This window comes from Erinaceus europaeus, chromosome X, assembly GCF_950295315.1.
Source record: "Erinaceus europaeus chromosome X, mEriEur2.1, whole genome shotgun sequence".
Classification (NCBI taxonomy): Eukaryota; Metazoa; Chordata; class Mammalia; order Eulipotyphla; family Erinaceidae; genus Erinaceus; species Erinaceus europaeus.
This window is the reverse complement of record NC_080185.1, coordinates 83,580,574-83,606,886: the sequence shown is the minus strand read 5'-3', so window position 1 is coordinate 83,606,886 and position 26,313 is coordinate 83,580,574. Positions and strand designations below refer to the sequence as shown.

General features: G+C 39.6%; 1 protein-coding gene across 3 annotated transcripts; it reads right to left on the bottom strand.

Moving 5' to 3' along the window:
- Positions 1-423: 423 nt before the first annotated feature.
- Positions 424-25,971, bottom strand: SPIN2B (spindlin family member 2B). Of its 3 annotated transcripts, none has more exons than XM_060183317.1 (2): positions 25,769-25,971; positions 424-1,374 (listed from the first exon to the last, which is right to left on the bottom strand). In XM_060183317.1, exons 1-2 carry the CDS (start codon positions 25,821-25,823, stop codon positions 596-598), a joined length of 834 nt encoding a protein of 277 aa, XP_060039300.1. In that variant the 5' UTR covers positions 25,824-25,971; the 3' UTR covers positions 424-595. The 3 variants fall into 3 exon arrangements, with proteins under 3 accessions (XP_060039300.1, XP_016050152.2, XP_016050151.1); XM_016194666.2 differs by lacking the exon at positions 25,769-25,971 and adding an exon at positions 1,893-2,313; XM_016194665.2 differs by lacking the exon at positions 25,769-25,971 and adding an exon at positions 1,964-2,311.
- Between the last annotated feature and the right edge of the window lie 342 nt (positions 25,972-26,313).

The following is a 26,313-nucleotide window of genomic DNA, read 5'->3' as shown; positions in this document are numbered from 1 at the left end:
TCACTGCTCTAGTGTCTTTGCATCTCTTTTTCTACTCAATGGATTCTGTCAGACTTTCTAAGCACCGGTATACCAATCATTCTCCCTCTGCTCTACTTCATCCCTCCCAGTGGAGTATCTCTCCCTTTTAGGTCACCCCTCACCCCCCCCAGGGAGCCTCTTCATTTCTGGTTCTTCCCAAACTCTTCCCAAGCAGTCACCTCTACCCACCCCCATCTCCAGTTCATCTCTAGTCCTTCCCCCATCACTCCTCCCCCACCCCAGGCCAGACCAGCTAAGTCTCATTCCATTTTTAGATGACTGATTATGATACTAGCTGAACTTTATTCAGAGCCTGAATCTACAGCTGTCCCTTCCTTTCACGCCCCATGCACTGAACACACCCAATCTTTCCAACATGACAAAGTCCTTACACACAGCATGTCATGGCCACGTAAATTTGTATTTTTCAGAACAAAACAACATTTATGCTGGCAAAGATGTTGCATTAACAGGGTCCCTTAAGCTTTCTATACACTGAAAAAAGCAACGTTAGTTTGCATGTCTACAAAGTATACACCTGTTTTGACAAAGGTGGCAAAGATTGCCCCAACAGTTAGGCCTTTTTCACCAAATCATAGACATATATATGGAAATCATCATCAAACTTGATGAAATACACAGAAGGTTTGGCTTCCACTTGGTGAATGACCATGCCAATCCGTTTGGAGCCATCTTCTTTGGTATATTCCACATGTTTACCTATCAGGCCATCTACAACACCTCCAGGTTCCCTCTCTGTTGGGGGAGACTCACTGGACTCTGGCATGATACGGAGGTCTCCTTCTTTATAATCATCTAAAAGCTGGTACATGTACAAGACAGGATCTTTCTCATAGGTAATATAAAACCAGGCTTTCATGACAGGTGCTTGGGCTAAGACCATCCCCCTCCACTCATCCTTAGAACCATGCTCACCCTCAAACATATGTTCCACAGCCTTACCAATTATGGTATTTGCAAGGTTTGCATCACTAATTTGGGATGATGCCACCCTGTCGGAAAGAATTTTAAGAGATAAAACTCTTTCATCTCTGTGGAGTTCCAGTCCATAGACACAGTCAATTCCATCATATTTCACCAGATAAAGAGAGGGATTTATAGGCACCTGATCCAGAACGGTTCCTTTCCACTGGGTGATGGGCTCGTCGCCTTCTTTCCATCCGTGTGAAATTCTGCAGCCCACGATGTTCCTGCGGGTCTGTGATGAAGGTCTGCCTCTCTGCTTCTTTTGGGAAGCTTTTTTCTTAGTCATATTTGCAGACCCAGTGGCCCGTCCTACAGCTGCCCTGGTTTGTTGCCCTTCGGTCTCCTGAGCGTTAGGGGTCTTCATGCCTGCGAAGTGAGCAGAGAACACGGAGAGATTCATCCATTGTGCCATTAGGAGAAGTTCTCCCCATAGCACCGTCTCCATGTGCTCTACATCGGCGCCTAAATATTCCACAGGAGCTTGACAGCAAAGCTGGAAACTCTGGCTGCATGCCTGCAGTGAGCTCTCCCTACGTTCCTTCAGGCTGCAGAGAAGGGAGGTAGCAGCAGTGGTGCTGCCTGAGGTTAGGACTAGGGGAGGAGGGGCGAGGGACACCGGGCTACTTCTTCCTTGTTCCTAGTCCACAACCTCCACCGCCCACCTGCTACTGGCGCCCACTCTTCAGTTCGCTGCAAAGCGCCTGATTCTGCGACACATTTTAGGGCCCCAGTTTGCTGTCCCCACACCTCGTCCAGCCCCAGTCCTTTTCTGGCACCCAGAATCCTCATGCTCCTCTTTTTTTTTTTAAGCCGGGTTCTTACAGGCCCCCCCTTTTCTTACTGCCCACCGCAACCCCTCCCCCCCTTCCGCCTCCCAGCCTCACCCGGTGCGGGTCTCCACCCCTTATCTCCTGCAGGAGTCCATCCCATCCCCCTTCTCCATCCTGGAGCCCACCAGTGAGTGGCCTTGCCCTGCTTGGTTTCCACCGCCTTGAATCGCGGGCCTCACGTGCCCAAGTCGGACTGCCTCTGCGGTGAGCCTGTGTGAAAAGGAGGATCAGCAGGCGACGTGCTGGTTTCTTGCAAGTGCTGGGAGAGAAGGATCCCTAGGCGAGCAGCGTGCCTAGGAGGGTGGCTGGAGTAGGTGAAGAGGAAGGTTGTATTTGCTGTGCTGGACTCGCAGGCCCTCTGTCCCCCTGTTTGTGTAGGTCTCTTTCCCACTTACTGCTCTTACTAGCAGCTTCAGCTGCTGCTGCCGCAGTCTCCTCCCTCTGGTTGTATGCAGCTTCCTGCCTGGAGAGAGGCCTCCCCTTCCTGCCCCCCTCCCTTGCTCATTTCCCCCCCCCCCCAGCTCCACCACCACCACCACCACCACCACCACCACCACCACCACCAGCAGCAGCAGCAGCAGCAGCAGCAGCAGCAGCAGCAGCAGCAGCAGCAGCAGCAGCAGCAGCAGCAGCAGCAGCAGCAGCAGCAGCAGCAGCACCACTGTCTCACTCAGTAGCACTCCACTATGCCTTTGAGGAGCTTTTTTGCTCTAAACTCCTCCCTCCTCCAATTGGAAAAGCATACACTGCAACCTGGCTCATTAGCTCCCAATTCCTCCACATTTCAAGACCTTTTGAGCTTTATAAAGCTCATCTTGTTCATCCTACTCAGTTGCTTTCCATTTCACAGGAGTTTTGATTTTCATTTTCCTAGTGATCTAGTCAATTCTTAATACACAAATCCGGATACTTATTATATGGAATATTTGAACTGGAAATAGCAATGTGCTATATAGCTCATTTTGCCAATTTGACCTTTTTTTTTTTGTAATTTTCCTATTTCTGGATTTTACTTCTTAAGTATGTTTCACTCCTCTCTTTTCTTCTAGTCTATAGCAATAGTTGCTTCTGCAGTGTTACACAATTATCATTATTTACACTGCAGAAATTTGATAACCAACTGCAATGTTTATCCCTAGTCCCCTATTGTCATTGTAAATATTTATTTTGGTGATTTATACACTCTTAATAATTGGATTGATTTGCATATGTGTTTTATGCCTTGCTGGTTTCCATAAAATATAATCATAGTTTTAGAATATTATTTTTAACATTATCATTTCATTACATTCTTTTGACAAATATTTATTCTGTCCCTCTTACATATCTGACTGTTAATATTACATATTGAACATGAAGAATACCTTTGGAGAAAGTAATTTTGCTAAAATCAGTCAGGCAAAATGGTGAATTTGTATTGTGGTGGATACTGTGAATTTTTAATGGGTGCTAGAATGAATCTTTATATAATTTTATGTATGAAACTGCAAAGTGTTGCACAAAAAAATCATAGAAAAGGCAAATGAACAAGCCCTAAGCCATGTAAACAGTGTGACTGAAACTGAGCAAACCAACAACATGCAATATTATGAATACATCTGAAAATATGTTGAAGCAAGACAAAAAAGGGCATATATTTTCCTACTCAATTTACTTAATATTCAAAATAATCAAACTAATTTATTATTTTAAAAGTAAAATAGCAGTTTCTCTTGCAAAGACATTTTCTGAAGAGGCAGTAAGAGTTCAATTTCTACTAGTGATTGATTAAATTTTTCTGGAATATTTTTGTATGTATGGAAAGAAGAGTTGTTCTTATGTTGAGCAGCAATATATGTTAAATTATAATATCATTGGTTTTGCAATCTAGCATTCAACTACACATCTTCAGCTAATAGTCCCCCCATTTTCCTCAAGAGAACACCGAAGTCTAACCTTTTAGAAGACTGAAGTACTGTTGGAGTGAACTGTTTAGAACTAGGCACCCAATCTTGTCAGAACCAATGAGGTTCATTTATGTTGTGCACAATTCCTTGTTATGAATTAAATAAACCTTTCTACTGGGCATGGATGGATTTGAGAGAATAAGAAGACTAAGTGATTCTATTCACTTTTCAGTCATCTGGAAATTGATTAAATCAGCACAGAGAAGAAAGTAGGCAAGTTAGATAAAAGTTCCGCCCCACAAAGGAAAGAGAGAGACAAGCTGGGAGTATGGATCAACCTGCCAATGCTTATGTTCAGCGGGGAAGCAATTACAGAAGCCAGACCTTCCACCTTCTGCACACCATAATGACCCTGGGTCCATACTCCTAAAGGAATAAAGAATAGGAAAGCTATCAGGGGATGGGATGGGATACGGAGTTCTGGTGGTGGGAATTGTGTGGAGTTATACCCCTCTTATCTTATGGCTTTGTTATTGTTTCCTTTTTTTAAAAATAAATATTTATTTAGTTATTCCCTTTTGTTGCCCTTGTTTTGTTGTTATTGTTGGATAGGACAGAGAGAAATGGAGAGAGGAGGGGAAGACAGAGCAGGGGAGAGAAAGATAGACACCTGCAGATGGGGAGCCGGTGGCTCAAACCGGGATCCTTACTCCAATCCTTGCGCTTTGCGCCTCCTGCACTTAACCTGCTGTGCTACTCACCGACTGCCCAGTGCTTCCTTTTTATAAATAAAAAAGTAGGACATTGTTGTCTTAGTGACACATGCTGTACCTGTATGTGGCTAGGGCTATTGCCTCTCTAATATGCATCCTACTCAGAAAGATTACTGTAACCCATTCTTGCTTATGCAATCCCTAGCCCTTGGAAAGGATTATTTCAGCGTTTTTCATAAGATCTAATTCTGATCAAATAAACGTCATATGTATGCTGGGGAATTTAAGAAAAAATGCTATTTTTTAAAGAAGAGAAATAGAAACTAATATTTGTTTTACCTTTTTAAAACGATTCTTTGTGTATGACTCTTGGAATATCAACAACTACATAGATGAGAAAAAAAGACATAATGTAAATGACAGAGGATGGGAATTAGAATATTCTAAACCTTTTAATCATTTCATTTAGCTGCTGATTATACTACTATTGGCATGATATGTTTGACTTCAAGGTACAAAATTGCATTTCTTTACTGTTAGATCAATTTTAGTCTATTGTAACCGAAACCATCTTGGTTAACAAAGTATCTCTTGAATAAATGGATGTATACTTGTGCTTTATACATAGCAATGCATATATGCATAAAATTGGCAAACTTAATGTAGAGTTAAGAATGAATACAATTAAAGGCATAGGTTGACTTAAAAATCAGACCACTTAACTTTACTATATTTGCTAAATGACTTTTTAAAAGTATTACTTATTTTAATGAGAGAGAGGTCAGATGACCATTAAAATTCTGGTATATGAAAAAAGTAAAATTCTGGTATATGATGGTGCTGGGACCATCTGGAGCTTCAGTCTTGTGCAACACTGTTGTGCTATTTCCCTGGTCCCACTGCATAACATAATATGATATATAAAATATAATTTATAAATATATAATACCATATGAATTATAATTAATAAGAATTATGCTATAAAATTTGTACTTGCAAAATAAAAATTTCTATACAGTTGAATGTAATTATTTAAAAATGTAATTCAGAGATCTGGGTGGTGGTGCACCAGTTAGCATACATAGTACTATGTGCAAGGGCCCAGCTTTGAGCCCCACTCCCCACCTGCAGAGGGGACATTGCACAAATAGTGAAGCAGGTATGCATGTCTCTTTTTTTTTAGTATTTATTTATTTATTTGTTTATTTCCTTTTGTTGCCCTTGTTGTTTTATTGTTGTAGTTATTATTGTTGTTATTGATTCCGTCATCGTTGGATAGGACAGAGAGAAATGGAGAGAGGAGAGGAAGACAGAGAGGGGAGGGAAAGAGAGACACCTGCAGACCTACTTCACCGCTTGTGAAGCTACGCCCTGCAGGTGGGGAGCCTAGCCAGGGGCTCTAACCAGGATCCTTATGCCTATCCTTGCACTTTGTACCACATGAGCTTAACCCGATGTGCTAAGGCTCGACTCCCGTATGCATGTGTCTTATCTTTCTCTCTCTATCTTCCCCTCCATTTTCAAATTTTCTCTGTTCTATTGAATTAAAAAAAAGAAAAATAGCTTCTGGAAGTGGTGGTGGATTTGTAGTGCTGGCACCAGCAATAATCTTGGAGGCAAAAATTAGATACATAAATAAATTAAAATAAATAAAAGTATAATTAAAAAGATATTTCAGCAATATAAAAATAACTGTAAAAAGCTAATTTAAATTGTAAAGGAGCAAGAGAATATCTCACTTAATGAATGATAGCTATTTTGGCCAACTTCAGGTTACCTCATCATCTGGGGTCCTACTCAGAGAATCCTTGGATTCCCCCATACATACTGTAAGTCTAGACCTCTAATAAATCCCAGTCTTTATCATCACTGGTCACTTCCATCAGTCATTTCATCATTAGCCCTTTTGTAGGGCTCTCCAGGAACCTACCCTCACTAAAAACTAATGATAGTAAGGACTACTCCACTCTCTGAAGGGAGGTTGGGTCATCCTATTCTGCCACTTGAGGAAGACTGGTCCTTTAATGTGTGAAGCCTAAAATGTTCCCAGTTATGAACATGGATTATGAGTTCAAACTAACAGAGACTCGGAGGTTATATAGGCTCCTATACTAAATATGATGATGCATGGGGCCCCATTCAAATATATATATAACCTTGAAATATATATATTTCAGGCTCCTAACCTTAATATATATATATATATATATATATATATATATTCAAGGTTAGGAGCCACTTTCCCTCCTTACCTAACTTTCAAGTACTATCCTTTACTTTTATATTATCCTTCCAAACAGTAAGCATTTCTAATCCACCTCCATGTTAGCTATCAAGTTCAAGCAAAGATTACTAAAGTCATGCCCCCCTAAGAACATACCTAAAGTAGATATTGTAGCTTCTTTCCACCCTAGTGTGTCTATTATTATGGGCTCTATTCCTTCTTTTTGTGTGCTGTTTCTTTTTTTTTTTTAACTGGTTAAAATTTGTTATTTATTTTTATTTTTTAAATTTATTTATAAAATAAAAAATATTGACAAGATCGTAGGATAAGAGTGGTACAATTTCACACAACTCCTACCACCAGATTTCCGTATCCCATCCCCTCCCTTGAAAGCTTTCCTATTCTTTGCCTTTCTGGGAGCATGGATCCAGGATCATTATGGGGTGCAGAAGGTGGAAGGTCTGGCTTCTGTAATTGCTTCCCTGCTAAACATGGGCGTTGTCAGGTCGATCCATACTCCCGTCCTATTCTTAAACATTTTGACTTGCTTTCCATCTTACTGCCTTTCAGCCACCAATTTACAGATGCTACTTTGATTCTAGCCTGACCTCCCTGGGCAGATGATTTAATCAACATGTTCCAGAACTTTACCTCTCCAGAGCCATATACTACTAGAAATAGGCTGGGAGTATGGATTGACAGGCTAAAGTCATGTCCAGTGGAGAAGCAACTACAGAAGCCAGAACATCTTCCTTCTGCACCACAAAAAGAATTTTGGTCCATATTCTCAGGGGTAGGAAATGTTATGAGAAGATAACCATAGGGCTTCAAACCCAAATTCCACGGGACTCTGAACATTTGTGACCAGGAATCTTTGTCTTTAACATCTCTGAGAAAGAAGGGAATCTGGAGAACACCCAAGGAAGTCAGGAGCTATTTCTCTTATCTGAGAGGGAATAGGAAAATGTAAGGACAATCAGAAGTTTTAATAGGTGTAGGTATTGCTTAGAAAGGAAATGATGACAGGGGCATATAAGTGAATGAAAAAAAAATATATATATTCAACCAATATCAGCGATCTTTGGGACTTTGGGAGAATTATAGTGGTTACTATAGGAGGAGGGCATAGAACTTTGGTAGTGGAAGTGGTGTGGAATTATACTACCATTATCTTGTATTCTTATAAATCAAAATTAAATCACTAATAAAGATAAATAAATTTTAAAAAGCTAATTTAAAAGCTTTCAGTGATCTTCTATTTAAAATATTAATTCTTTATTTCTTTTTTTCTTAAAATAACTAATACTGGTTTACAAGATTATAGGATTACAGCGGTACTCTTAACTTTTGCTTGTGGAAAAAAATTAAGAATCTTCTAGTTCCTCTTTCATATTGTTGTTGACAATTTTTCTTTCCATCACCTGATATAATAAATAATGGGCTTGAAAACTGTCTTTTAGAATAAAATACAAACTTAATCATCAAAATCCAAGACACACACAAGGGCATGAAAGACAAAATATAAAAAGTCCATGCAAACCAATAGACACATAGGTGCTATAAATTCAGGAGTATGCAACAGATTCAATGTCTTCCATTTACAATTATGCATTTGTTATGATTTTGCAACACCTATTCTGATACATTATGCATATCTTGGGTAAACTCAATGTCAGTGTTGCTCATGTGACATCCAAATAAACCCAACGAAATCCTATGGAATAAAACATTGTAAGATAGAGTTGAGCTTTGGGAGATCCTATAACATTGTAATAGCTAAGATTTTTTTCCCTTCCCCAAAAATACTACTAAGCTCTGGCTTATTGTGGTATGGGGAAATTGAACCTTGGACCTTGAGCCTCAGGCATGAAAGTTTTGCAAAATCATTATGCTATTTCTCCTACCCAATAGATAAGTTTTTTGCTTTGTTTGTTTTTGCTTTTCACCTCCTACGCCAAGGATCAGTTTTCTCCCCTTTGGGAACAGTATCTTTCTGTTTGAAAATGCAACACTTGGGAGTCGGGTGGTAGTGTAGCGGGTTAAGTGCAGGTCGGGCAACGCGCAAGGACCAGCGTAAGGATCCTGGTTCGAGCCTCCGGCTCCCCACCTGCAGGGTAGTCGCTTCACAAGTGGTGAAGCAGGTCTGCAGGTGTCTATCTTTCTCTCCCCCTCTCTGTCTTCCCCTCTTCTCTCCATTTCTCTTTATCCTGTCTAACAACATCAGTAACAACAACAATAATAACTACAACAATAAAGCAACAAGGGCAACAAAAGGGAATAAATAAATAAATAAATATAAAAAAAAGAAAATGCAACACCTGTTGCTTGAAGCATTGAACAAGAATACTGGATTGTATATCAACTGTAACAGTAAACTCTTTTTGCCATATATACAAAAAATGTTCCAGAGAATATTCAATTGTATTTTTGAAAGATCGCTAGACTGGAGAGCTAGGCAGTGGTGCACCGGGTTAAGTGCACATAGTAGGAAGCACCAGGACCCACCCACACAAGGATCCCAGTTTTAGTCCCTGGCTCCCCACCTTTAAGGGGGTCACTTTGCAAGAGGTGAAACAGGTCTGCAGGTGTCTGTCTGTCTGTCTCTATCTATGTTCCTCTCCCCTCTCAATTTCTTTCTGTCCCATATAAATAAACAAACAAATAAATAAATAGCCACAGGAGCAGTGGATTCTAAGTGCAGGCACTGAACCCCAGAGATAACCCTGGAGGTAAAAACAACATAAAATAAAAATTAAAAATATAAAGAAAGATTACTAGATTGTTATGTGAAAAATTGAAAGGAAAATAAGACCTTAATTCCCAAATACCCAATTTATTAATGTTTAATATCTGTTTTTTTTTGTCCAAATCCTATATTATTGTGATAACATCCCTCTCCCTCTGTGCTGCCAAAGTATCCAGTACTGGTTTTGATTTCAGTTCTCTTCATTGTTGGTCCTTAGGGATTTTCCTCATCATTTTTAAACTTCAAACTGTACATTTAAAAATAGGTAAGTTATGTTTTATCTGACACTTTAAAGCATAGGAGTTTAGTGAAATAATTTTTATTTACACACATTTTAGTCTCAGTTTAATAGTTACTCTTGTGGAAAACTGTGTAGTCTTCTTCCCTCACAAGGGAGGCAAGAATATACAGGAGACTCATAAGGAATTATGCTTGCACTTCGGCCCTACTGTAATTTTTACTGATGTTTCTCTAATGAATGAGCAGTTTATCTCAGACACACACACACACACACACACACACACACACACACACACATAGAGGGAGAAAGGTAGAGAGAGGGGGACTAGGACTGCACCACTCTGTAATGACTTTTTGAGATGGAAAGGGAGACAGAGAAAGAGAGAAGCAAAGACACCACAGCATCAAAGATTCCTCCAGTACAGTGGGGATCAGGTTTAAGTCCAGTCTGCATGCAAGGAAAAGCAGACACATTATCCAGTGAGTTATTTTACCAGCCACAACAAATTCATTTTTAAAGGACATTATAGGGGTTGGCATAACTTAAAGAACCTATCCTTTATCATATTCCAGGACTTGGTTTCTAGTTCCTGGATATTACATAGAAGGATCTGCATTGAGGTGGGGTATGTTAGCTTTTGTGGTGGAGAGTCAATGAAGTTTTGAGGTGGTGCAACAGTATTACAGTGTTTCTCCTCCCTCTCTCTCTCTCTCTCTCTCTCTCTCGTGTGTGTGTGTGTGTGTGTGTGTAGAGAGAGAGAGAGAGAGAGACCGCAGTGGGAGTGTAGTAATTGTAGATGTTCAGAGTCTCAATGATAATATTGGTGGCAAAAAATAAATTGAATAAAATACATTATAACTACATTAAAATACTAATCATGTGAAATATAATCCATTGCAAATTAGTCCAGATATGTTATACAATATAGTGTGTGCACAAAAAAAGAAATGTTGAAAGATATATGTGTACCTTTATTCATAGCAGTACTGTTTGTTATAGTCCAAATATGAAAGCAACTCAGATGGTCAACGACAGATGACTGGTTAAGAAAATTATGATATAGGAGTCAGATAGGGTTCACCTGGTTGAGCTCACATGTTACAATGTGCAAGGAGTCAGACTCAAGCCCCCAGTTCCCACCAGCATGGGAAAAACTTAGCAAGCAGTGAAGAAGTATTTCAAGTGTCTCTTTTCTCTGTCACTTTCTATCTTTTCCTTTCCTCTGGATTTATTTCTGACTCTATCCAATTAATTAATTAAAATGAAAATTGTAGTATATACACACACAATGGAATACCACCCAATTATTAAACATCAGATAAGTGAAATCATGAGCCTAGACCCCAAATAGATCCCTCTCTCCATTGTCACTGGTCATGTCCATCAGGAACAACATAATGGACCATTTTGAGGGCATCATTAGACTTTACCCTCAATGTGGATCAACAATTGTAGAGAATGTTCCATCCTCCGAAGGGGCGGTTGGATAACATTCTCTATCTACTACCTGAGGAAGATGGGTCCTGAAATTGGTACAACTTGGAATATTCCTACTCATGACCACAGAATGAGAATTTAGACCTAAAAGTATACAGAGGTTACATAGACTGAATATGAGCCCCTGAACAAATTGATGGGGTTTACTGTCAACAATATTTATATAATTTTCCCATATATGGGAGCTAGTCTCTTCCCTGAACCAGCTTTCTAGCCCTTTTTCCAGCCATGATATCATCACCCCAGACAATAACCTGGGTCCAACTGCACATCAGATGTCAGGCTCAGGGAAAAAATAATGAAACCATGGGACCTTTGGAATATAACTAAAATAGACCTACTAGCTATTTCCAAAATGGAGACCCCAAATCTTCATCTGCAACATTCTTGGTTTTAGGTTCATGATTAGTCAACAATTCGTTCTGTCTTATAGATTAACTCTTTTCTCAGACACCAGGTTCTGGATGCTATCATGATGCCAGCTGGACTTCCCTGGGCAGACAATCCCACCAATATGTCCTGGAGCCCTGCTTCCTCAGAGTTGTGCCTCACTAGGGAAAAAGAGAGACAGACTGAGAGTATGCATTGACCTATCAATGCCCATCTTCAGCAGGGAAATAATTATAGAAGCCAGACCTTCCACCTTCTGCACCCCAAAATGACCCTGGGTACATACTCCCAGATGGTTAAAGAATAGGAAAGCTATCAGGCAAGGGGGGTAGGATATGGAGTTCTGGTGGTAAGAACTGTACCATTCTTATCCTATGGTTTTGTCACAGTTTACATTTTATAAATAAAAATTAAAATTCCAGAGGCAGGGCTATGGAGCAGCAGCAGCTGTGTTTCTCTGCTCTACTCTACCAGGTCAAATATGAATACTAAAGGAGACCACTGGGACAGAAACAAGAAAGGACTAAAAGGACTTCAGGAATCCATCAAATCACCGGTAAGTACAAACACATGTGGCTCATAGACAGAGAGGAGCCTAGGGAGAGATTAAGTGGCTGGTAAGTTGAGACACCACCTCCAGTCTGTTTCACCAACAAAAAGACTGCTGAAAGGAGGAGAAGACTCCCCTAAGACTCACCAAATGCAACTGTGTGTCTACAATGCTACTGCCCACAGATTCTGGAGCAGCAGAGGGGAGGCCCTGTGCTGATACCAGGGGACAGAGAACTAACCAGAAAACTCAGGAGAAGATCTATACCTTGGTGGCCTGGTGGTGGGGCTGTGAGAGTATCTTTGCATAACTACTGGGTTATCTATGCCCCATCCTGCTTTATCTCTTGGTCAGGAGTGAGGGATTAATCTAAGAAGCCTACTTATATTTTGGAAGCCCTCAGGCTCCTATAGCCTACAGGGAAGAACAAAAGAGGTTTTAACAGACACTGTGCTCCAAATCAGGGATTAAAATAATATTGAATAAACTGTCAATTTCCACAACTGAGAACTCTTTAAGTACCTTATTTAGACATAAGTCAATCCAGGCAAGAGTGATCAGTAATTTTAAAAGTATGGAGAGAGAGACCTCATGACATACTATAGAGAATGGTTAAGCCAACAAGAAGAAATATTGGAGAAATGAACTAGGACAAGAGTACAGCTAAAAGGCCCCAAAAGTCGAAGCACAAAATAATGCAGTCAACATCCAAAGACTAGTTAAGGAAATAATCACAGGAGTGAGTAAAGAGTTTGAAAGAATTATCATCAGAAAAGCAGAAACAACGAATGAGACTATGGAAGAAAACACTAATTATCTCAAGGTTATTAGAGAATTGAAAGCTGAAATAGCTGCTCTAAGAACACAATTAGCTGAATAAGCTAAAACAGTCTTAGAAGAGGGTAACAAAATAGATGAACTCCAGAAAACAGTAGAGGGAGAGAGAGAGAGAGAGAGAGAGAGAGAGAGAGAGACTAGAATAAATTAGGCTGAAGTCAGAATTAGCAAGATTGAGGACAAATTAGAGACAACTAAAAAAGAAATAAGAATTCTCAAAAAGAGATTAAGACACACTGAAAACAACATGAGAGACCTGTGGGATGACTTCAAAAGAAATAATATACCCATTATTGGCTTACCAGAGGAAGAAAGAGAGGGAGGGGAAGAAAGCATTCTTCAGGACATAACAGCTGAAAACTTCACTAATCTTGACAATATCAAAGACATAAAACTTCAGGAAGCCCAGAGGGTCCCAAACAGAATTAACCCAGACATAAAGACACCAAGACACATTATATTTAGAATGGAATGGAATAAAGATAAAGAAAGAATCCTGAAGGCTGCAAGAGAAAAACAAAGAATCACCTACAGAGGAAGCAGCAGCAGACTTCTCCACACAAACACTACAGGCCAGAAGAGAATGGCAAGATATGTATAGAGCACTCAATGAGAAAGGCTTTGAATCAAGACTACTGTATACTTCTAGACTGTTATTCAGACTAGATGGAGGCATAGAAACCTTCTCAGACAAGCAACAGTTGAAAGAATCAACTATCACCAAGCCTTCAATGAAAGAAGTTCTGAAAGGTCTCCTATAAACAGACCACTATAAATAGCCATATATCAGAACACTCTAATAATCTATAAAAATTGGGAACCGGGTGGTGGCTCACCAGGTTAAGCACACACATTACAGTGTGCAAGTACCAGAGTTCAAGCCCACAGTCCCCCCCTGCAGGGGGAAAGCTTTGCAAGTGGTGATGCAGGGCTTCAGGTATCTATCTGTCTCTCTCCCTCTCTATATCCCCATTCCCTATTGATTTCTGGATTTCTCTATCCAATAAATAAAGATAATAAAAAAGAAAAAAGAAACAATAACTCTCTTCTTAATTAAAAAAGAAATCTACAAGAATCGTGTTAAAATATCTTCAGTCTTTGATATCAATAAATGTCAATGGACTGAATTCACCTATTAAAAGGCAGAGAGTAGGAAGATGATTCAGAAAACACAACCCAACAATATGCTGTCTACAGGAAAACCACCTAACTCAACAAGACAAACACGGACTCAAAGTGAAAGGATGGAAAACTATCCTACAAGCTAATGGCCCACAAGAAAGGGCAGGAACAGCTATTCTCACATCTGACATGATAGACTTTGAAATAAAGAAAATCAAAAAAGATAGGGATGGACACTTCTTAATGCTCTGTGTGTCAGTCAATTAAGAAGACTTAGCAACTGTTAACATCCATGCACCCAGTTAAATACATCAAACATCTACTGAAAGAGCTACAGCAATATATTAAAAGCAACACAGTCATAGTAGGGGACTGCAACACCCCACTCTCTCAACTTGACAGATCATCCAGGCAGAAGATTAATAAAGACATGAGGGAGCTAAATGAAGAGATAGATAAACTAGAACTATTGGACATTTTCAGAGTCATTCATCCCAAGAAACTGGAATACACATTTTACTCAAGTCCACATAGGTCATTCTCAAGGGTAGTCCATATATTAGGCCACAAAGACAGCATCAGCAAAGTCAAGAACATGGAAATTATCCCAAGCATCTTCTCAGACCACAGAGGAATCAAACTAACACAACAATCAACAAAAGATTAATAATAATCCCAAAATGTGGAAGCTCAACAGGACACTACTTAACAATAACTAGGTCAAAGAGGAAATAAAGGAAGAAATCAAAATGTTTTGAGAGTTCAATGAAAATGAAGACACAAGCTATCAAAATATCTGGGACACTGCTCAGGCAGTACTTAGAAGAAAGTTCCTAGACATAAAAGCACACAGTAGGAAACAAAAAATGCACAAATAATCAGCCTGATTGAGCATCTTAAAGACATAGAAGAAGAAGAACAAAGGAAACCTAAAGCAACCCAAAGGACAGAAATCACTGAAGTTATGGCAGAAATAAATAACATCGAAAATGAGTAAACCATACAAAAGGTAAATTAAAGTAAATGTTAGCTCTTTGAAAGAGTGAACAACATCGACAAAACATTAGCCAGACTGACAAAACAAAAAAGGGAGAAGACACAAATTAGATCATAGATGAAAGAGGAGATATCACAACAGACATGGCTGAAATTCAGCATATCATGTGGTAATGCTATGAAGAACTATATGCCTCCAAGCTAGAGAACCTAGAAGAAATGGACAATTTCCTAGATACCTACCTAGATACCTACAAACTTCCAAAATTAAATAAAGAGGAATTAGATAATATGAACAGGCACATAACAGCTAATGAAATTGAAACAGTCATCAAGAAACTTCCCAAAAATAAAAGTACTGGACCAGATGGTTTTACAAATGAATTCTACAAAATTTTCAAGGAAGAGTTAATACCTCTCACTCTTACAAGCAATCCAGAAGATTGAAGACACTGGAATACTCCCTGACAGCTTCTATGAAGCCAACAACACTCTGATACCAAAAGCAAACAGGGATACAACCACAAAAGAAAACTACAGATCAATATCTCTGATGAATGGTAAAATATTGAACAAAATTCTAGCCAATCGGATAAAGCAGTATATCAAAAAGATTGTTCACCATGTCCAAGTGGGGTTTATCCCAGGGATGCAAGGAGGGTTTAATACACGTAAATCAATCAACATGATTCACCACATCAATAAAAACAAGACCAAAAAACACATAGTCATATCAATAGATGCAGAGAAAGCCTTTGACAATACACAACATCTCTTTATGATCAGAACACTACAAAAAGTGGGACTAGACAGAAAATTGCTGAAGATAGTGGAGTCTATATATAGAAAACCTACATCCAACATCATACTCAATGGTGAAAAACTGGAAGCATTTCCCCTCAGATCAGGTACTAGACAGGGATGCCCACTATCACCATTACTATTCAACATAGTGTTGGAAGTTCTTGCCATAGCAATCAGGCAGGAGCAAGGAATTAAATGGATACAGATAGGAAGAGAAGAAGTCAAAGTCTCCCTATTTGCAGATGACATGATAGTATACATAGAAAAACTTAAAGATCCAGCAAGAAGCTTTCAGAAATCATCAGGCAATATAGTAAGTTGTCAAGCTACAAAATTAATATTCAAAAGTCAGTGGCATTCCTCTATGCAAACACTAAGTTAGACGAAGTTGAAATCCAGAAATTAATTCCTTTTACTATAGCAACAAAAACAATAAAATATGTAGGAGTAAACCTAACCAAAGAAGTGAAAGACTTATATACTGAAAATTAGGAGTCACTACTCAAGGAAATTGAAAAAGACACAAAGAAGTGAAAAGATATTCCATGTTCATGGGTTGGAAGAATTAACTTCATCAAAATGAATATACTACCCAGAGCCATATACAAATTTCCTGCTTTCCCCATCAGAATCCTAACCACATTTTTAGGAGAATAGAAAGAATACTAAATATGTTTATCTGGAACCAGAAAAGACCTAGAATTGCCAAAAGAATCTTGAGACGAAAGAACAGAACTGGAGGCGTCACACTCCCAGATCTCAAATTGTATCACAGGGCCATTGTCATCAAAACTGCTTGGTACTGGAACATGAATAGATATACTGACCAGTAGAATAGAACTAAGAGCCCAGAAGTAATCCCCCACACCTATGGACATCTAATATTTAACAAAGGTGCCCAGACAATTAAATGGGGAAAGCAGAGTCTCTTCAACAAATGGTGTTGGATAGAATTGGTTGAAATATGCAGAAGAATGAAACTGAACCACCATATTTCAACAAATACAAAAGTAAATTCCAAGTGGATCAAGGACTTGGATGTTAGACCACAGACTGTCAGATACTTAGAGGAAAATATTGGCAGAACTCTTTTCCGCACAAATTTTAAAGATATCTTCAACGAAACGAATCCAATTACAAAGAAGACTAAGGCAAGTATAAACTTATGGGACTACATCAAATTAAGAAGCTTCTGCACAGTGAAAGAAACCACTACACAAACCAGGAGACCCCTCACAGAATAGTAGAATATCTTTACATGTCATACATCAGACAAGAGGCTAATAACCAAAATATATAAAGAGCTTGCCAAACTCACCAAAGAAAAAAAAAATAACTCCATCCAAAAATTGGGAGAGGACATGGACAGAATATTCCACATAGGAGATATGCAAAAGGCTGAGAAACTCATGAAAAAATGCTCCAAGTCTTTGTCAGAGAAATTCAAATAAAGACAACAATAAGATACCACTTCACTCCTGTGAGAATGTCATACATAAGAAAAGATAACAGCAGCAAATGCTGGAAAGGTTGTGGGGTCAAAAGAACCTTCCTGCACTGCTGGTGGGAATGTAAACTGGTCCACCCTCTGTGCAGAACAGTCTGGAGAACTCTCAGAAGGCTAAAAATGGACCTACCCTATGATCCTGCAAATCCTCTCCTGGGGATATATCCTAAGGAACCGAACACACCCACCCAAAATATTCCGCGTACACATATGTTCTTTTTTTTTATTTATTTAAGAAAGGATTAATTAACAAAACTATAGGGTAGGAGGGGGTACACATATTTTCTTAGCACAATTTGTAATAGCCAAAACCTGGAAGCAACCCAAATGTCCAACAACAGATGAGTGGCTGAGCAAGTTGTGGTATATATACACAATGGAATACTACTCAGCTATAAAAAATGGTGACTACACCGTTTTCAGCCGATCTTGGATGGACCTTGAAAAATTCATGTTAAGTGAAATAAGTCAGAAACAGAAGGGTGAGTATGGGATAATCTCATTGTCAGGTAGAAGTTGAAAAACAAGATCAGAAGAGAAAACACAAGTAGAACCTGAACTGGGATTGATGTATTGCACCAAAGTAAAAGACTGCAGTAGGTGGTGGGGAGAATACATGTCCAAAAACAATGACAGAGGACCTAGTGGGGGTTGTATTGTTATATGGAAAACTGGGAAATGCTATGTATGTACGAACTATTGTATTTACTGTCGAATGTAGAACATTAATTCTCCAATAAAGAAATTAAGAATAATATAAAAAATGAAATAATTTCCTTTGTCTCATTTTGAATGGAACTTGAAAGGATCATACTAAGTCAGATCAACCAGGAGGAGAATGATGAATACTAGATTACCTCAGTTATAGTTGAAACCTAAGAATCAGAGAGGGAAAGACAAATCATAAGATGAAACTTGACTAGATATGGTCTTTTCAGCAATTCCAAGCATGTGGGTTATGTTGGAGAGTAGGGGGCTGAATAGTTGTTGGGTACTCAATGGTAGAGGACGTGATAAATTGGTTATGGGTATAGTGTGCAGGCATCTATCATGTCTAGATGAAACATTGTACACAATTGTGACAACAACTCTCTCATAAATATTTATTTTTCTAATAAAACAAAGTAAAATACAGAATTAAATGTCAAAATGTATTTATAACTTCCAGCTATAAATAAATCATGATGACTAAGTTAATAGTATTATATATTCTATATGCAGTTTCTAACTACCTTTGTTTCACCTCAACATTTTATACAATTTGCAATAGTGTGGAACTGACACGTTCAGTAGAAATCATACTTTGATATTTGCCTTATAGTACTTCTTTTTATTTCCAAATCACTTAACTGAGGGGATGTATTAATGGCTTACAACACGGTTGTTGTCACATAGGTGTAATTTCTCATCTCCCTTTGATACGTGTATGCAATAAACTTTAGACCCCAACATAGGGTTCCACTGTGATAATGTATCAGAGCCCTAATATGTCCTTTACTCTCTTCCTTCCCCTTTTTCCTCAGAGTCCTTTTCTACACACTACCTAGACTATGTTATATATATTTTTAGTCTTAACAATAGAGAATTTGTTCTTGTTGTGTAGAGTCTCCATTCAATAACATTGCAGACATTCTTCAGGTCCAATATACTTTTAGTTGTGCACGTTAATGGTGAATTTCCACATAGCTACTTTGTTTTTACTTTAGGTATAAATCAGTCACAAAAAATTTTCTGCAATTTATTATAAAATGAACTTTGCATAGATGTATTTACCCAACTATATAAATATAAATGATCTGAGCACATTTAAAATAGGTTTGGGTATAAGCTATTATGTTTGGTAGCTAAGTATATTAAATGAATTTTCTATTTATGGTGGACACTTTCAGTATACTTTCAACCATATCATAAATTGAGATACACATGTGTTTACAAATTTATAAGAGAGTAGATATCAAAACTTCTTAACAAAATATAAAAAAGAATTTGGTGCCTAGAATGAGTTTATCATTACCCAATACATATAAATATCAAATCACTATGTTGAAATGTCAAACATAAGGTAATACAGTGTTATATTTTAATGGCATTTATTTATTTTAATCAATTTTTTATATTTTATTTATTTATTGGCTGGAGATAGAGATAATTTTGTAGAAGGGCAAGATAGGGAGGGAGAAAAAAACAGAGACACAAAACTGCTTCATCATTCATGAAACTTTCCCTCTGTAGGAGGGTACTGGGAGTCTTGAACCTAGGTAATTATACATGGTAAAGTGTGTATGTGCTCAACTAGGTAAAGTACAGCCCAGACCTCTTAATAACACTTAAATAAAAATAATAGAGAAAAGAAATTCCATTTTGTTTCTTCTACCAAATATTATGTTGTCACCTCCCACTCACTTCTTTAATTAGTAATCTAGAGAGAGTTGGACATTTAATAAATGTTTTCAATTGTCCCTGAAATCTATACAGTACAGTATAGAATTCACTCTCAAATAATGTTAATTTTAGAGTGTCCAGTGGCAAGTGTCTCGAAAGGGCATACAGTAAATTAAGGGGAAATGCATACACAAGTAGACATGCCTTCATATCAGTTCTTTATCAATTATAAAGGAAATGTTTTGGGGGCTGGGCAGAGGTATGCCTGGTAGAGAATATACATTACCATGGGCAAGGAACCAAGTTCAAGCTCCTGGTCCTCACCTGAAGGGGAGAAGCTTCACTAGTGGTGAAGCACTATTTCAGGTCCCTCTCTCTCTGTCTGTCTCTCTCTTTCTCTGTCTTTTCTTCTTCTCCTCCTCCCATCTCAATTTCTCTCTGTCTTAGCTAATAAAAAGAAAGAAAAAAAGAGAAAAAAATGGCCACTGCAAATCGTGGTTTCATCTTGCAGGTACTGAGCCCAGTGATAACCCTGGTGGCAATTTACAAAAGGAGATAATTTGACCTACTTTTGTCTTATTATTGAATATGTCTCCAAAATGACTAAAATATTACAAAAAGAAGACAATTTTACTTGTGTGTCTTCTGGAACCTCAATGGAAACATTGTATTTAACTGTGGAAGAGTTTTAATATGTAAGGGGAGAAATATTCATTATAAGTATGTTAAGACTTGTCTTAATTCTCTATGGAAAATATAGGCAAGTTTAGTCTGCAAGGGATCAACTCAAAATATTAGGTGTGATAATTGAGTGATGATTACATGCTATTGAGAAATTGCTATTTTTTAAAATTTCTTCCTTATATTCCAAACAAACTAACTTGAGAGTTACGAGTTATCATGGGATGTACTGACAGTTGCAACCAGGAAAAAGACACTTTTGTCATTTCTGAGAATAATTAGCAGCTGACCTCAGTAATAACTTAAAGGGAAGGATTTCCATATGCTTCCCCACCTTTTTAAAACCAAAAGATGGGCCAGTTCTGGCATATGGTGGTACACAGAATGGAAGCTGGGACCTGTGAACCTCGGGTTTGAAAAATCTATTGGAAAAAGCATCATTATTATATCTCTTCAGCACCATTGTTTAATAGCAATGACTAGACAAACCAAAGCTAATTGTGTGATTTCGTCACTAGTCACTAATCAATGAACCACTAATCAGTAATAGCATGCCCCTGTACTTTTTGTTTGTTTGTTTGCTTGCTTGTTGGTTTGTGTGTCTTTAGCCTTATTGCTGGAGCTCGGTGCCTGTACTGCGAATCCACTGCTTCTAGCGGCCATTTTTTTCCCTATTAGGACAGAGAAAAACTGAGAAGGAGGGGAAAATAGAGATGGATAGAAAGACACTTGCAGACCTGCTTCACTGCCTACGAAATGACTCCCTGCAGGTAGCGATCAGGGGGGCTCAAACGGGGATCCATGTGTGGGTCCTTGAACTTTGTACTATGTGTACTTAACTAGGTGCACCAACAGCCTGCCCCCACCCTGTGGATCTTAACAAACTCATACACAAAAAGAAAAATGAACTTATATTTACTTAGAAAGGGATTGAGTGAAAGGTAACTGTGCTTTTAATAATTCTACAGTGATGTAGATATGTTTTTTTAACTCAAAATCCATATGTTCAATATGTGGCCCTCTTGTATTCAGGTAATTAAGAAAATAATGACTGTTTTTAATCTAAGTGAATTTTGGGGGGGTAATTCACTGTCAACTCCTAACAACAATAATAATAACAAAACTTTTAGGTCTTCTCTGGTTACAGAAAAGAAGTTAGGATATAGTCAAAGGAGGTGAAGCTGAAAGCATGTATTTACATAATGTTAAATAAGATATATACAGATATCAGCTCCAGTACTAAAACAATAACTTATAGGCCTATTGGAGAAAATAAAAGCACAAATGCTTCATATATTGCTTTCTCAGATTGGGTTATATTTCACACCTATGAGAAAATCTAGTTTTGTAAGAAAGATATATTTGCATTCCACTGGATATCCTAAAAGCCAGATCAAATTTAGTCTGCAAGGGATCAACTCAAACAAAGTACTAGGTGTGATGATTACATGCTATTGAGAAACTGTGATATATTTTTTTCTTGTTTTCTTTCTTACATTCCAAAAAGACTAACTTGGGAGTTACCAGAGAGACCCGTTAAAATATAATGAGATTTATTTTGAGTGTTTGCTGAAAATTATACACTGATTCCAGTGTAAAAGACTAACTGACCCATCTAAGTACTAACCAGGCCCAACATGCTTAACTTCCGAGATCAGACAAGATCTGGCAAGTTCAGGGTGGTATGGCTGCAGACTAAAAGATAAACTCCAGGCTAGGACCTGCAAGGATCTAACAATCAGTTTCTTCCAAAGGTCCATCACTTCTCTGAACTCACTTGCTCACTTCAGCTCCTCCCAATGCTCCTCAAACATGCCATGTCTACACCTGCCCGGGAGACTCAGAACTCGCTGTGCCCTTTTCTGCAATGGCCCTTCCCCACTAAGAAACACAGAGCCAATGATCTTATGGCTTTCAGTAGTCTTTACTCTAAAGTCATCTTCTTAGTGAGACCTTCCCTCCCCCCACCTCCACCTCCACCTCCAGCTGCTGGCCATTAGCCTCATCCTGTGTTTTCAGTGCCCCATGTCTTTCTGTATATTTTCTTCTTTAACACTTGTCATATTGGAAATGCTTTACTCTTTACTTATTTTATCTCTTTCCTCCCACAACAAAGTGAAAGCTCCATGAGGGCAACTGTTTTATTTGCAACTCTTATTCATTACCACACCATAAATATCAGTATCTAGAAGACTACATGGAAGCAAGTCCACCTGAAGTGAGCATTGGTGGGATGAAGGTTAAAGCAAAAAACCTTACAGACAACTGGGATCAAAGTAACCCAAATGGGAAATTAAGCTGTTTCCCTTGGGTCTAGCCTGACGTTCAAAGGCAAGTGCTCACAGGGGACAACTGGGTCTTTTATGAGAGAGGGACAGGTCAGCTGGGGCTATGGCCTACTTGAGATAGCATTCTGAGTTTAAAATGGACTGGGCTTTACCTCAGATCAGCTGTTTGTGTCCTTGTTGGAATGCAATCCCTAAGCTTCAGTGTATGATCTTTATTGGGAGTGGAGGGGAGAAGAAACCAGAAGTATAGAATTTTGTAGGGAGCACTATCTGGAATGTGTGAATAGCTAATATGACTTCTCATGAAAAACATGAATATCAGGTAAAAAAAAATAAAGCTATTGAAATTAGCCCATGGGTGAATTTCTAGTATTTGCTGTGCTGGATTATGTGAAGGGGGAGAGACAATTAATTCCCTTGTATAACTCCTTTCTCCCTCCTTTATTATGATCTTTAGAGAGAGGTGGAGAGGAGAGAGAGATTGAAAGAAACCACAGTATCAAAGATTCCTTCAAAGCTGTGGCAGCTAGGCTTGAACCTGGGTCATGGCCATAGCAGTGCATTATGCAAGTGATATTTCACTGGTCCTGCCTTGTGCAAGTCTCAAGGCAAACTTCTTCAGTTTCCATTGGGAGGAAGAAAGGAACTGGAATCACCAGAGTTCCCTGCTTCCTTCTCCCCCTTGCTATTCATGGACTTAAGGAAACTTGGGCAGTGGGGAACCACAGGACCTTTCTTTTAGGATGGGAGTATGTTTCACTGGAGAGAGGATCGGGAGGGTAATTTCCATAGCAAGGCTGGGGAAAGGCCAGAGGAGGAGAAACAAGAGGATGTAGAGACATGCGTTGGCACATCATGCCTCTGATGACTTAGTGAGTGTTTCTGCACCCTCTCATCACTAAACATCGCTCCTCTATGTGGCAATTTGCAGTGAGAGGGATTGGTTGCAGAGAATCACAACTCCTAAATTGGCTCCTAGCTATGCCATCTCACCCAGAAACTGAGCTGCCTAAACTTCCATTAGAGTTTCCCATATACTTGAGGTGGACAGTGCTGGCAAGGAGATATCACTGAAGTGTGAGTAGTCATCAAGCTTGGTGGGAGTATAGGTAGAACAGGAACTCTGGGGGCAGCTGACCTCCATCTGGTGGAGCCATAGGGTCGAACTACCTGTGGTTTCAGGCAGGTGCTGAGAGAAACATGGACTGCCACATACTCCTCATGCTCTGGAGAGAAGCACTAGGCTCAGTACTCTGCTATTCATCCTCCTACGGTGGCAAGGCATAGTTCAGCAAGACAAATAACAACAAAGAGACTTTTGAACCTTACTCAGCAAGGTCTCATTCTTCTGGGCAAAACAATTTCCAAAAGCAAATTTGCACATCTCTTAAGTTCTGAACACTGCTCTGACCCCACACCCCCAAGAATAGATTACATCTAGTGTAAGCAAAATGAACCAAGGCCTTCAGATTCAAGATTGCCTGTACCTGGGGCCTGTGCAAAATATGAGGAGGTTGCCCACAGGCCGGTGTTACGCTTAGCAGGTATGACATGTATTCATTAGTGTAAGAAAAGTCCTTTAGGTATAAATTTGGTTCCCGGTTAGCTCTTGAGCCATTGCTGTCTCTCTAAGGAGCCTCCACTCTATCTAGCTTATCTGGCATTTGTCATATCCTTGTGCAGAGCCAAGGAGGGCAGTGTAGTTGCTGCTAGAAAGCCACCTATTTCCAGAGTCTTCCTATCTCTCACACACCCCACTCTCTGTACCTCCTTTGCCCTGTTATCACTCCCTCTGTTTGTATTTCTTCTTGTTTTCCCTCCTTTCTCAGTGCCCCTCCCTCTGGTCCCACACTCATGTATACAGGCTCCCTACTGAGTATCCTTCAGAGCTTGTCCCCAGATCCCTTTCAAAAGTCCCCTCACTGCTCTAGTGTCTTTGCATCTCTTTTTCTACTCAATGGATTCTGTCAGACTTTCTAAGCACCGGTATACCAATCATTCTCCCTCTGCTCTACTTCATCCCTCCCAGTGGAGTATCTCTCCCTTTTAGGTCACCCCTCACCCCCCCCAGGGAGCCTCTTCATTTCTGGTTCTTCCCAAACTCTTCCCAAGCAGTCACCTCTACCCACCCCCATCTCCAGTTCATCTCTAGTCCTTCCCCCATCACTCCTCCCCCACCCCAGGCCAGACCAGCTAAGTCTCATTCCATTTTTAGATGACTGATTATGATACTAGCTGAACTTTATTCAGAGCCTGAATCTACAGCTGTCCCTTCCTTTCACGCCCCATGCACTGAACACACCCAATCTTTCCAACATGACAAAGTCCTTACACACAGCATGTCATGGCCACGTAAATTTGTATTTTTCAGAACAAAACAACATTTATGCTGGCAAAGATGTTGCATTAACAGGGTCCCTTAAGCTTTCTATACACTGAAAAAAGCAACGTTAGTTTGCATGTCTACAAAGTATACACCTGTTTTGACAAAGGTGGCAAAGATTGCCCCAACAGTTAGGCCTTTTTCACCAAATCATAGACATATATATGGAAATCATCATCAAACTTGATGAAATACACAGAAGGTTTGGCTTCCACTTGGTGAATGACCATGCCAATCCGTTTGGAGCCATCTTCTTTGGTATATTCCACATGTTTACCTATCAGGCCATCTACAACACCTCCAGGCTCCCTCTCTGTTGGGGGAGACTCACTGGACTCTGGCATGATACGGAGGTCTCCTTCTTTATAATCATCTAAAAGCTGGTACATGTACAAGACAGGATCTTTCTCATAGGTAATATAAAACCAGGCTTTCATGACAGGTGCTTGGGCTAAGACCATCCCCCTCCACTCATCCTTAGAACCATGCTCACCCTCAAACATATGTTCCACAGCCTTACCAATTATGATATTTGCAAGGTTTGCATCACTAATTTGGGATGATGCCACCCTGTCGGAAAGAATTTTAAGAGATAAAACTCTTTCATCTCTGTGGAGTTCCAGTCCATAGACACAGTCAATTCCATCATATTTCACCAGATAAAGAGAGGGATTTATAGGCACCTGATCCAGAACGGTTCCTTTCCACTGGGTGATGGGCTCGTCGCCTTCTTTCCATCCGTGTGAAATTCTGCAGCCCACGATGTTCCTGCGGGTCTGTGATGAAGGTCTGCCTCTCTGCTTCTTTTGGGAAGCTTTTTTCTTAGTCATATTTGCAGACCCAGTGGCCCGTCCTACAGCTGCCCTGGTTTGTTGCCCTTCGGTCTCCTGAGCGTTAGGGGTCTTCATGCCTGCGAAGTGAGCAGAGAACACGGAGAGATTCATCCATTGTGCCATTAGGAGAAGTTCTCCCCATAGCACCGTCTCCATGTGCTCTACATCGGCGCCTAAATATTCCACAGGAGCTTGACAGCAAAGCTGGAAACTCTGGCTGCATGCCTGCAGTGAGCTCTCCCTACGTTCCTTCAGGCTGCAGAGAAGGGAGGTAGCAGCAGTGGTGCTGCCTGAGGTTAGGACTAGGGGAGGAGGGGCGAGGGACACCGGGCTACTTCTTCCTTGTTCCTAGTCCACAACCTCCACCGCCCACCTGCTACTGGCGCCCACTCTTC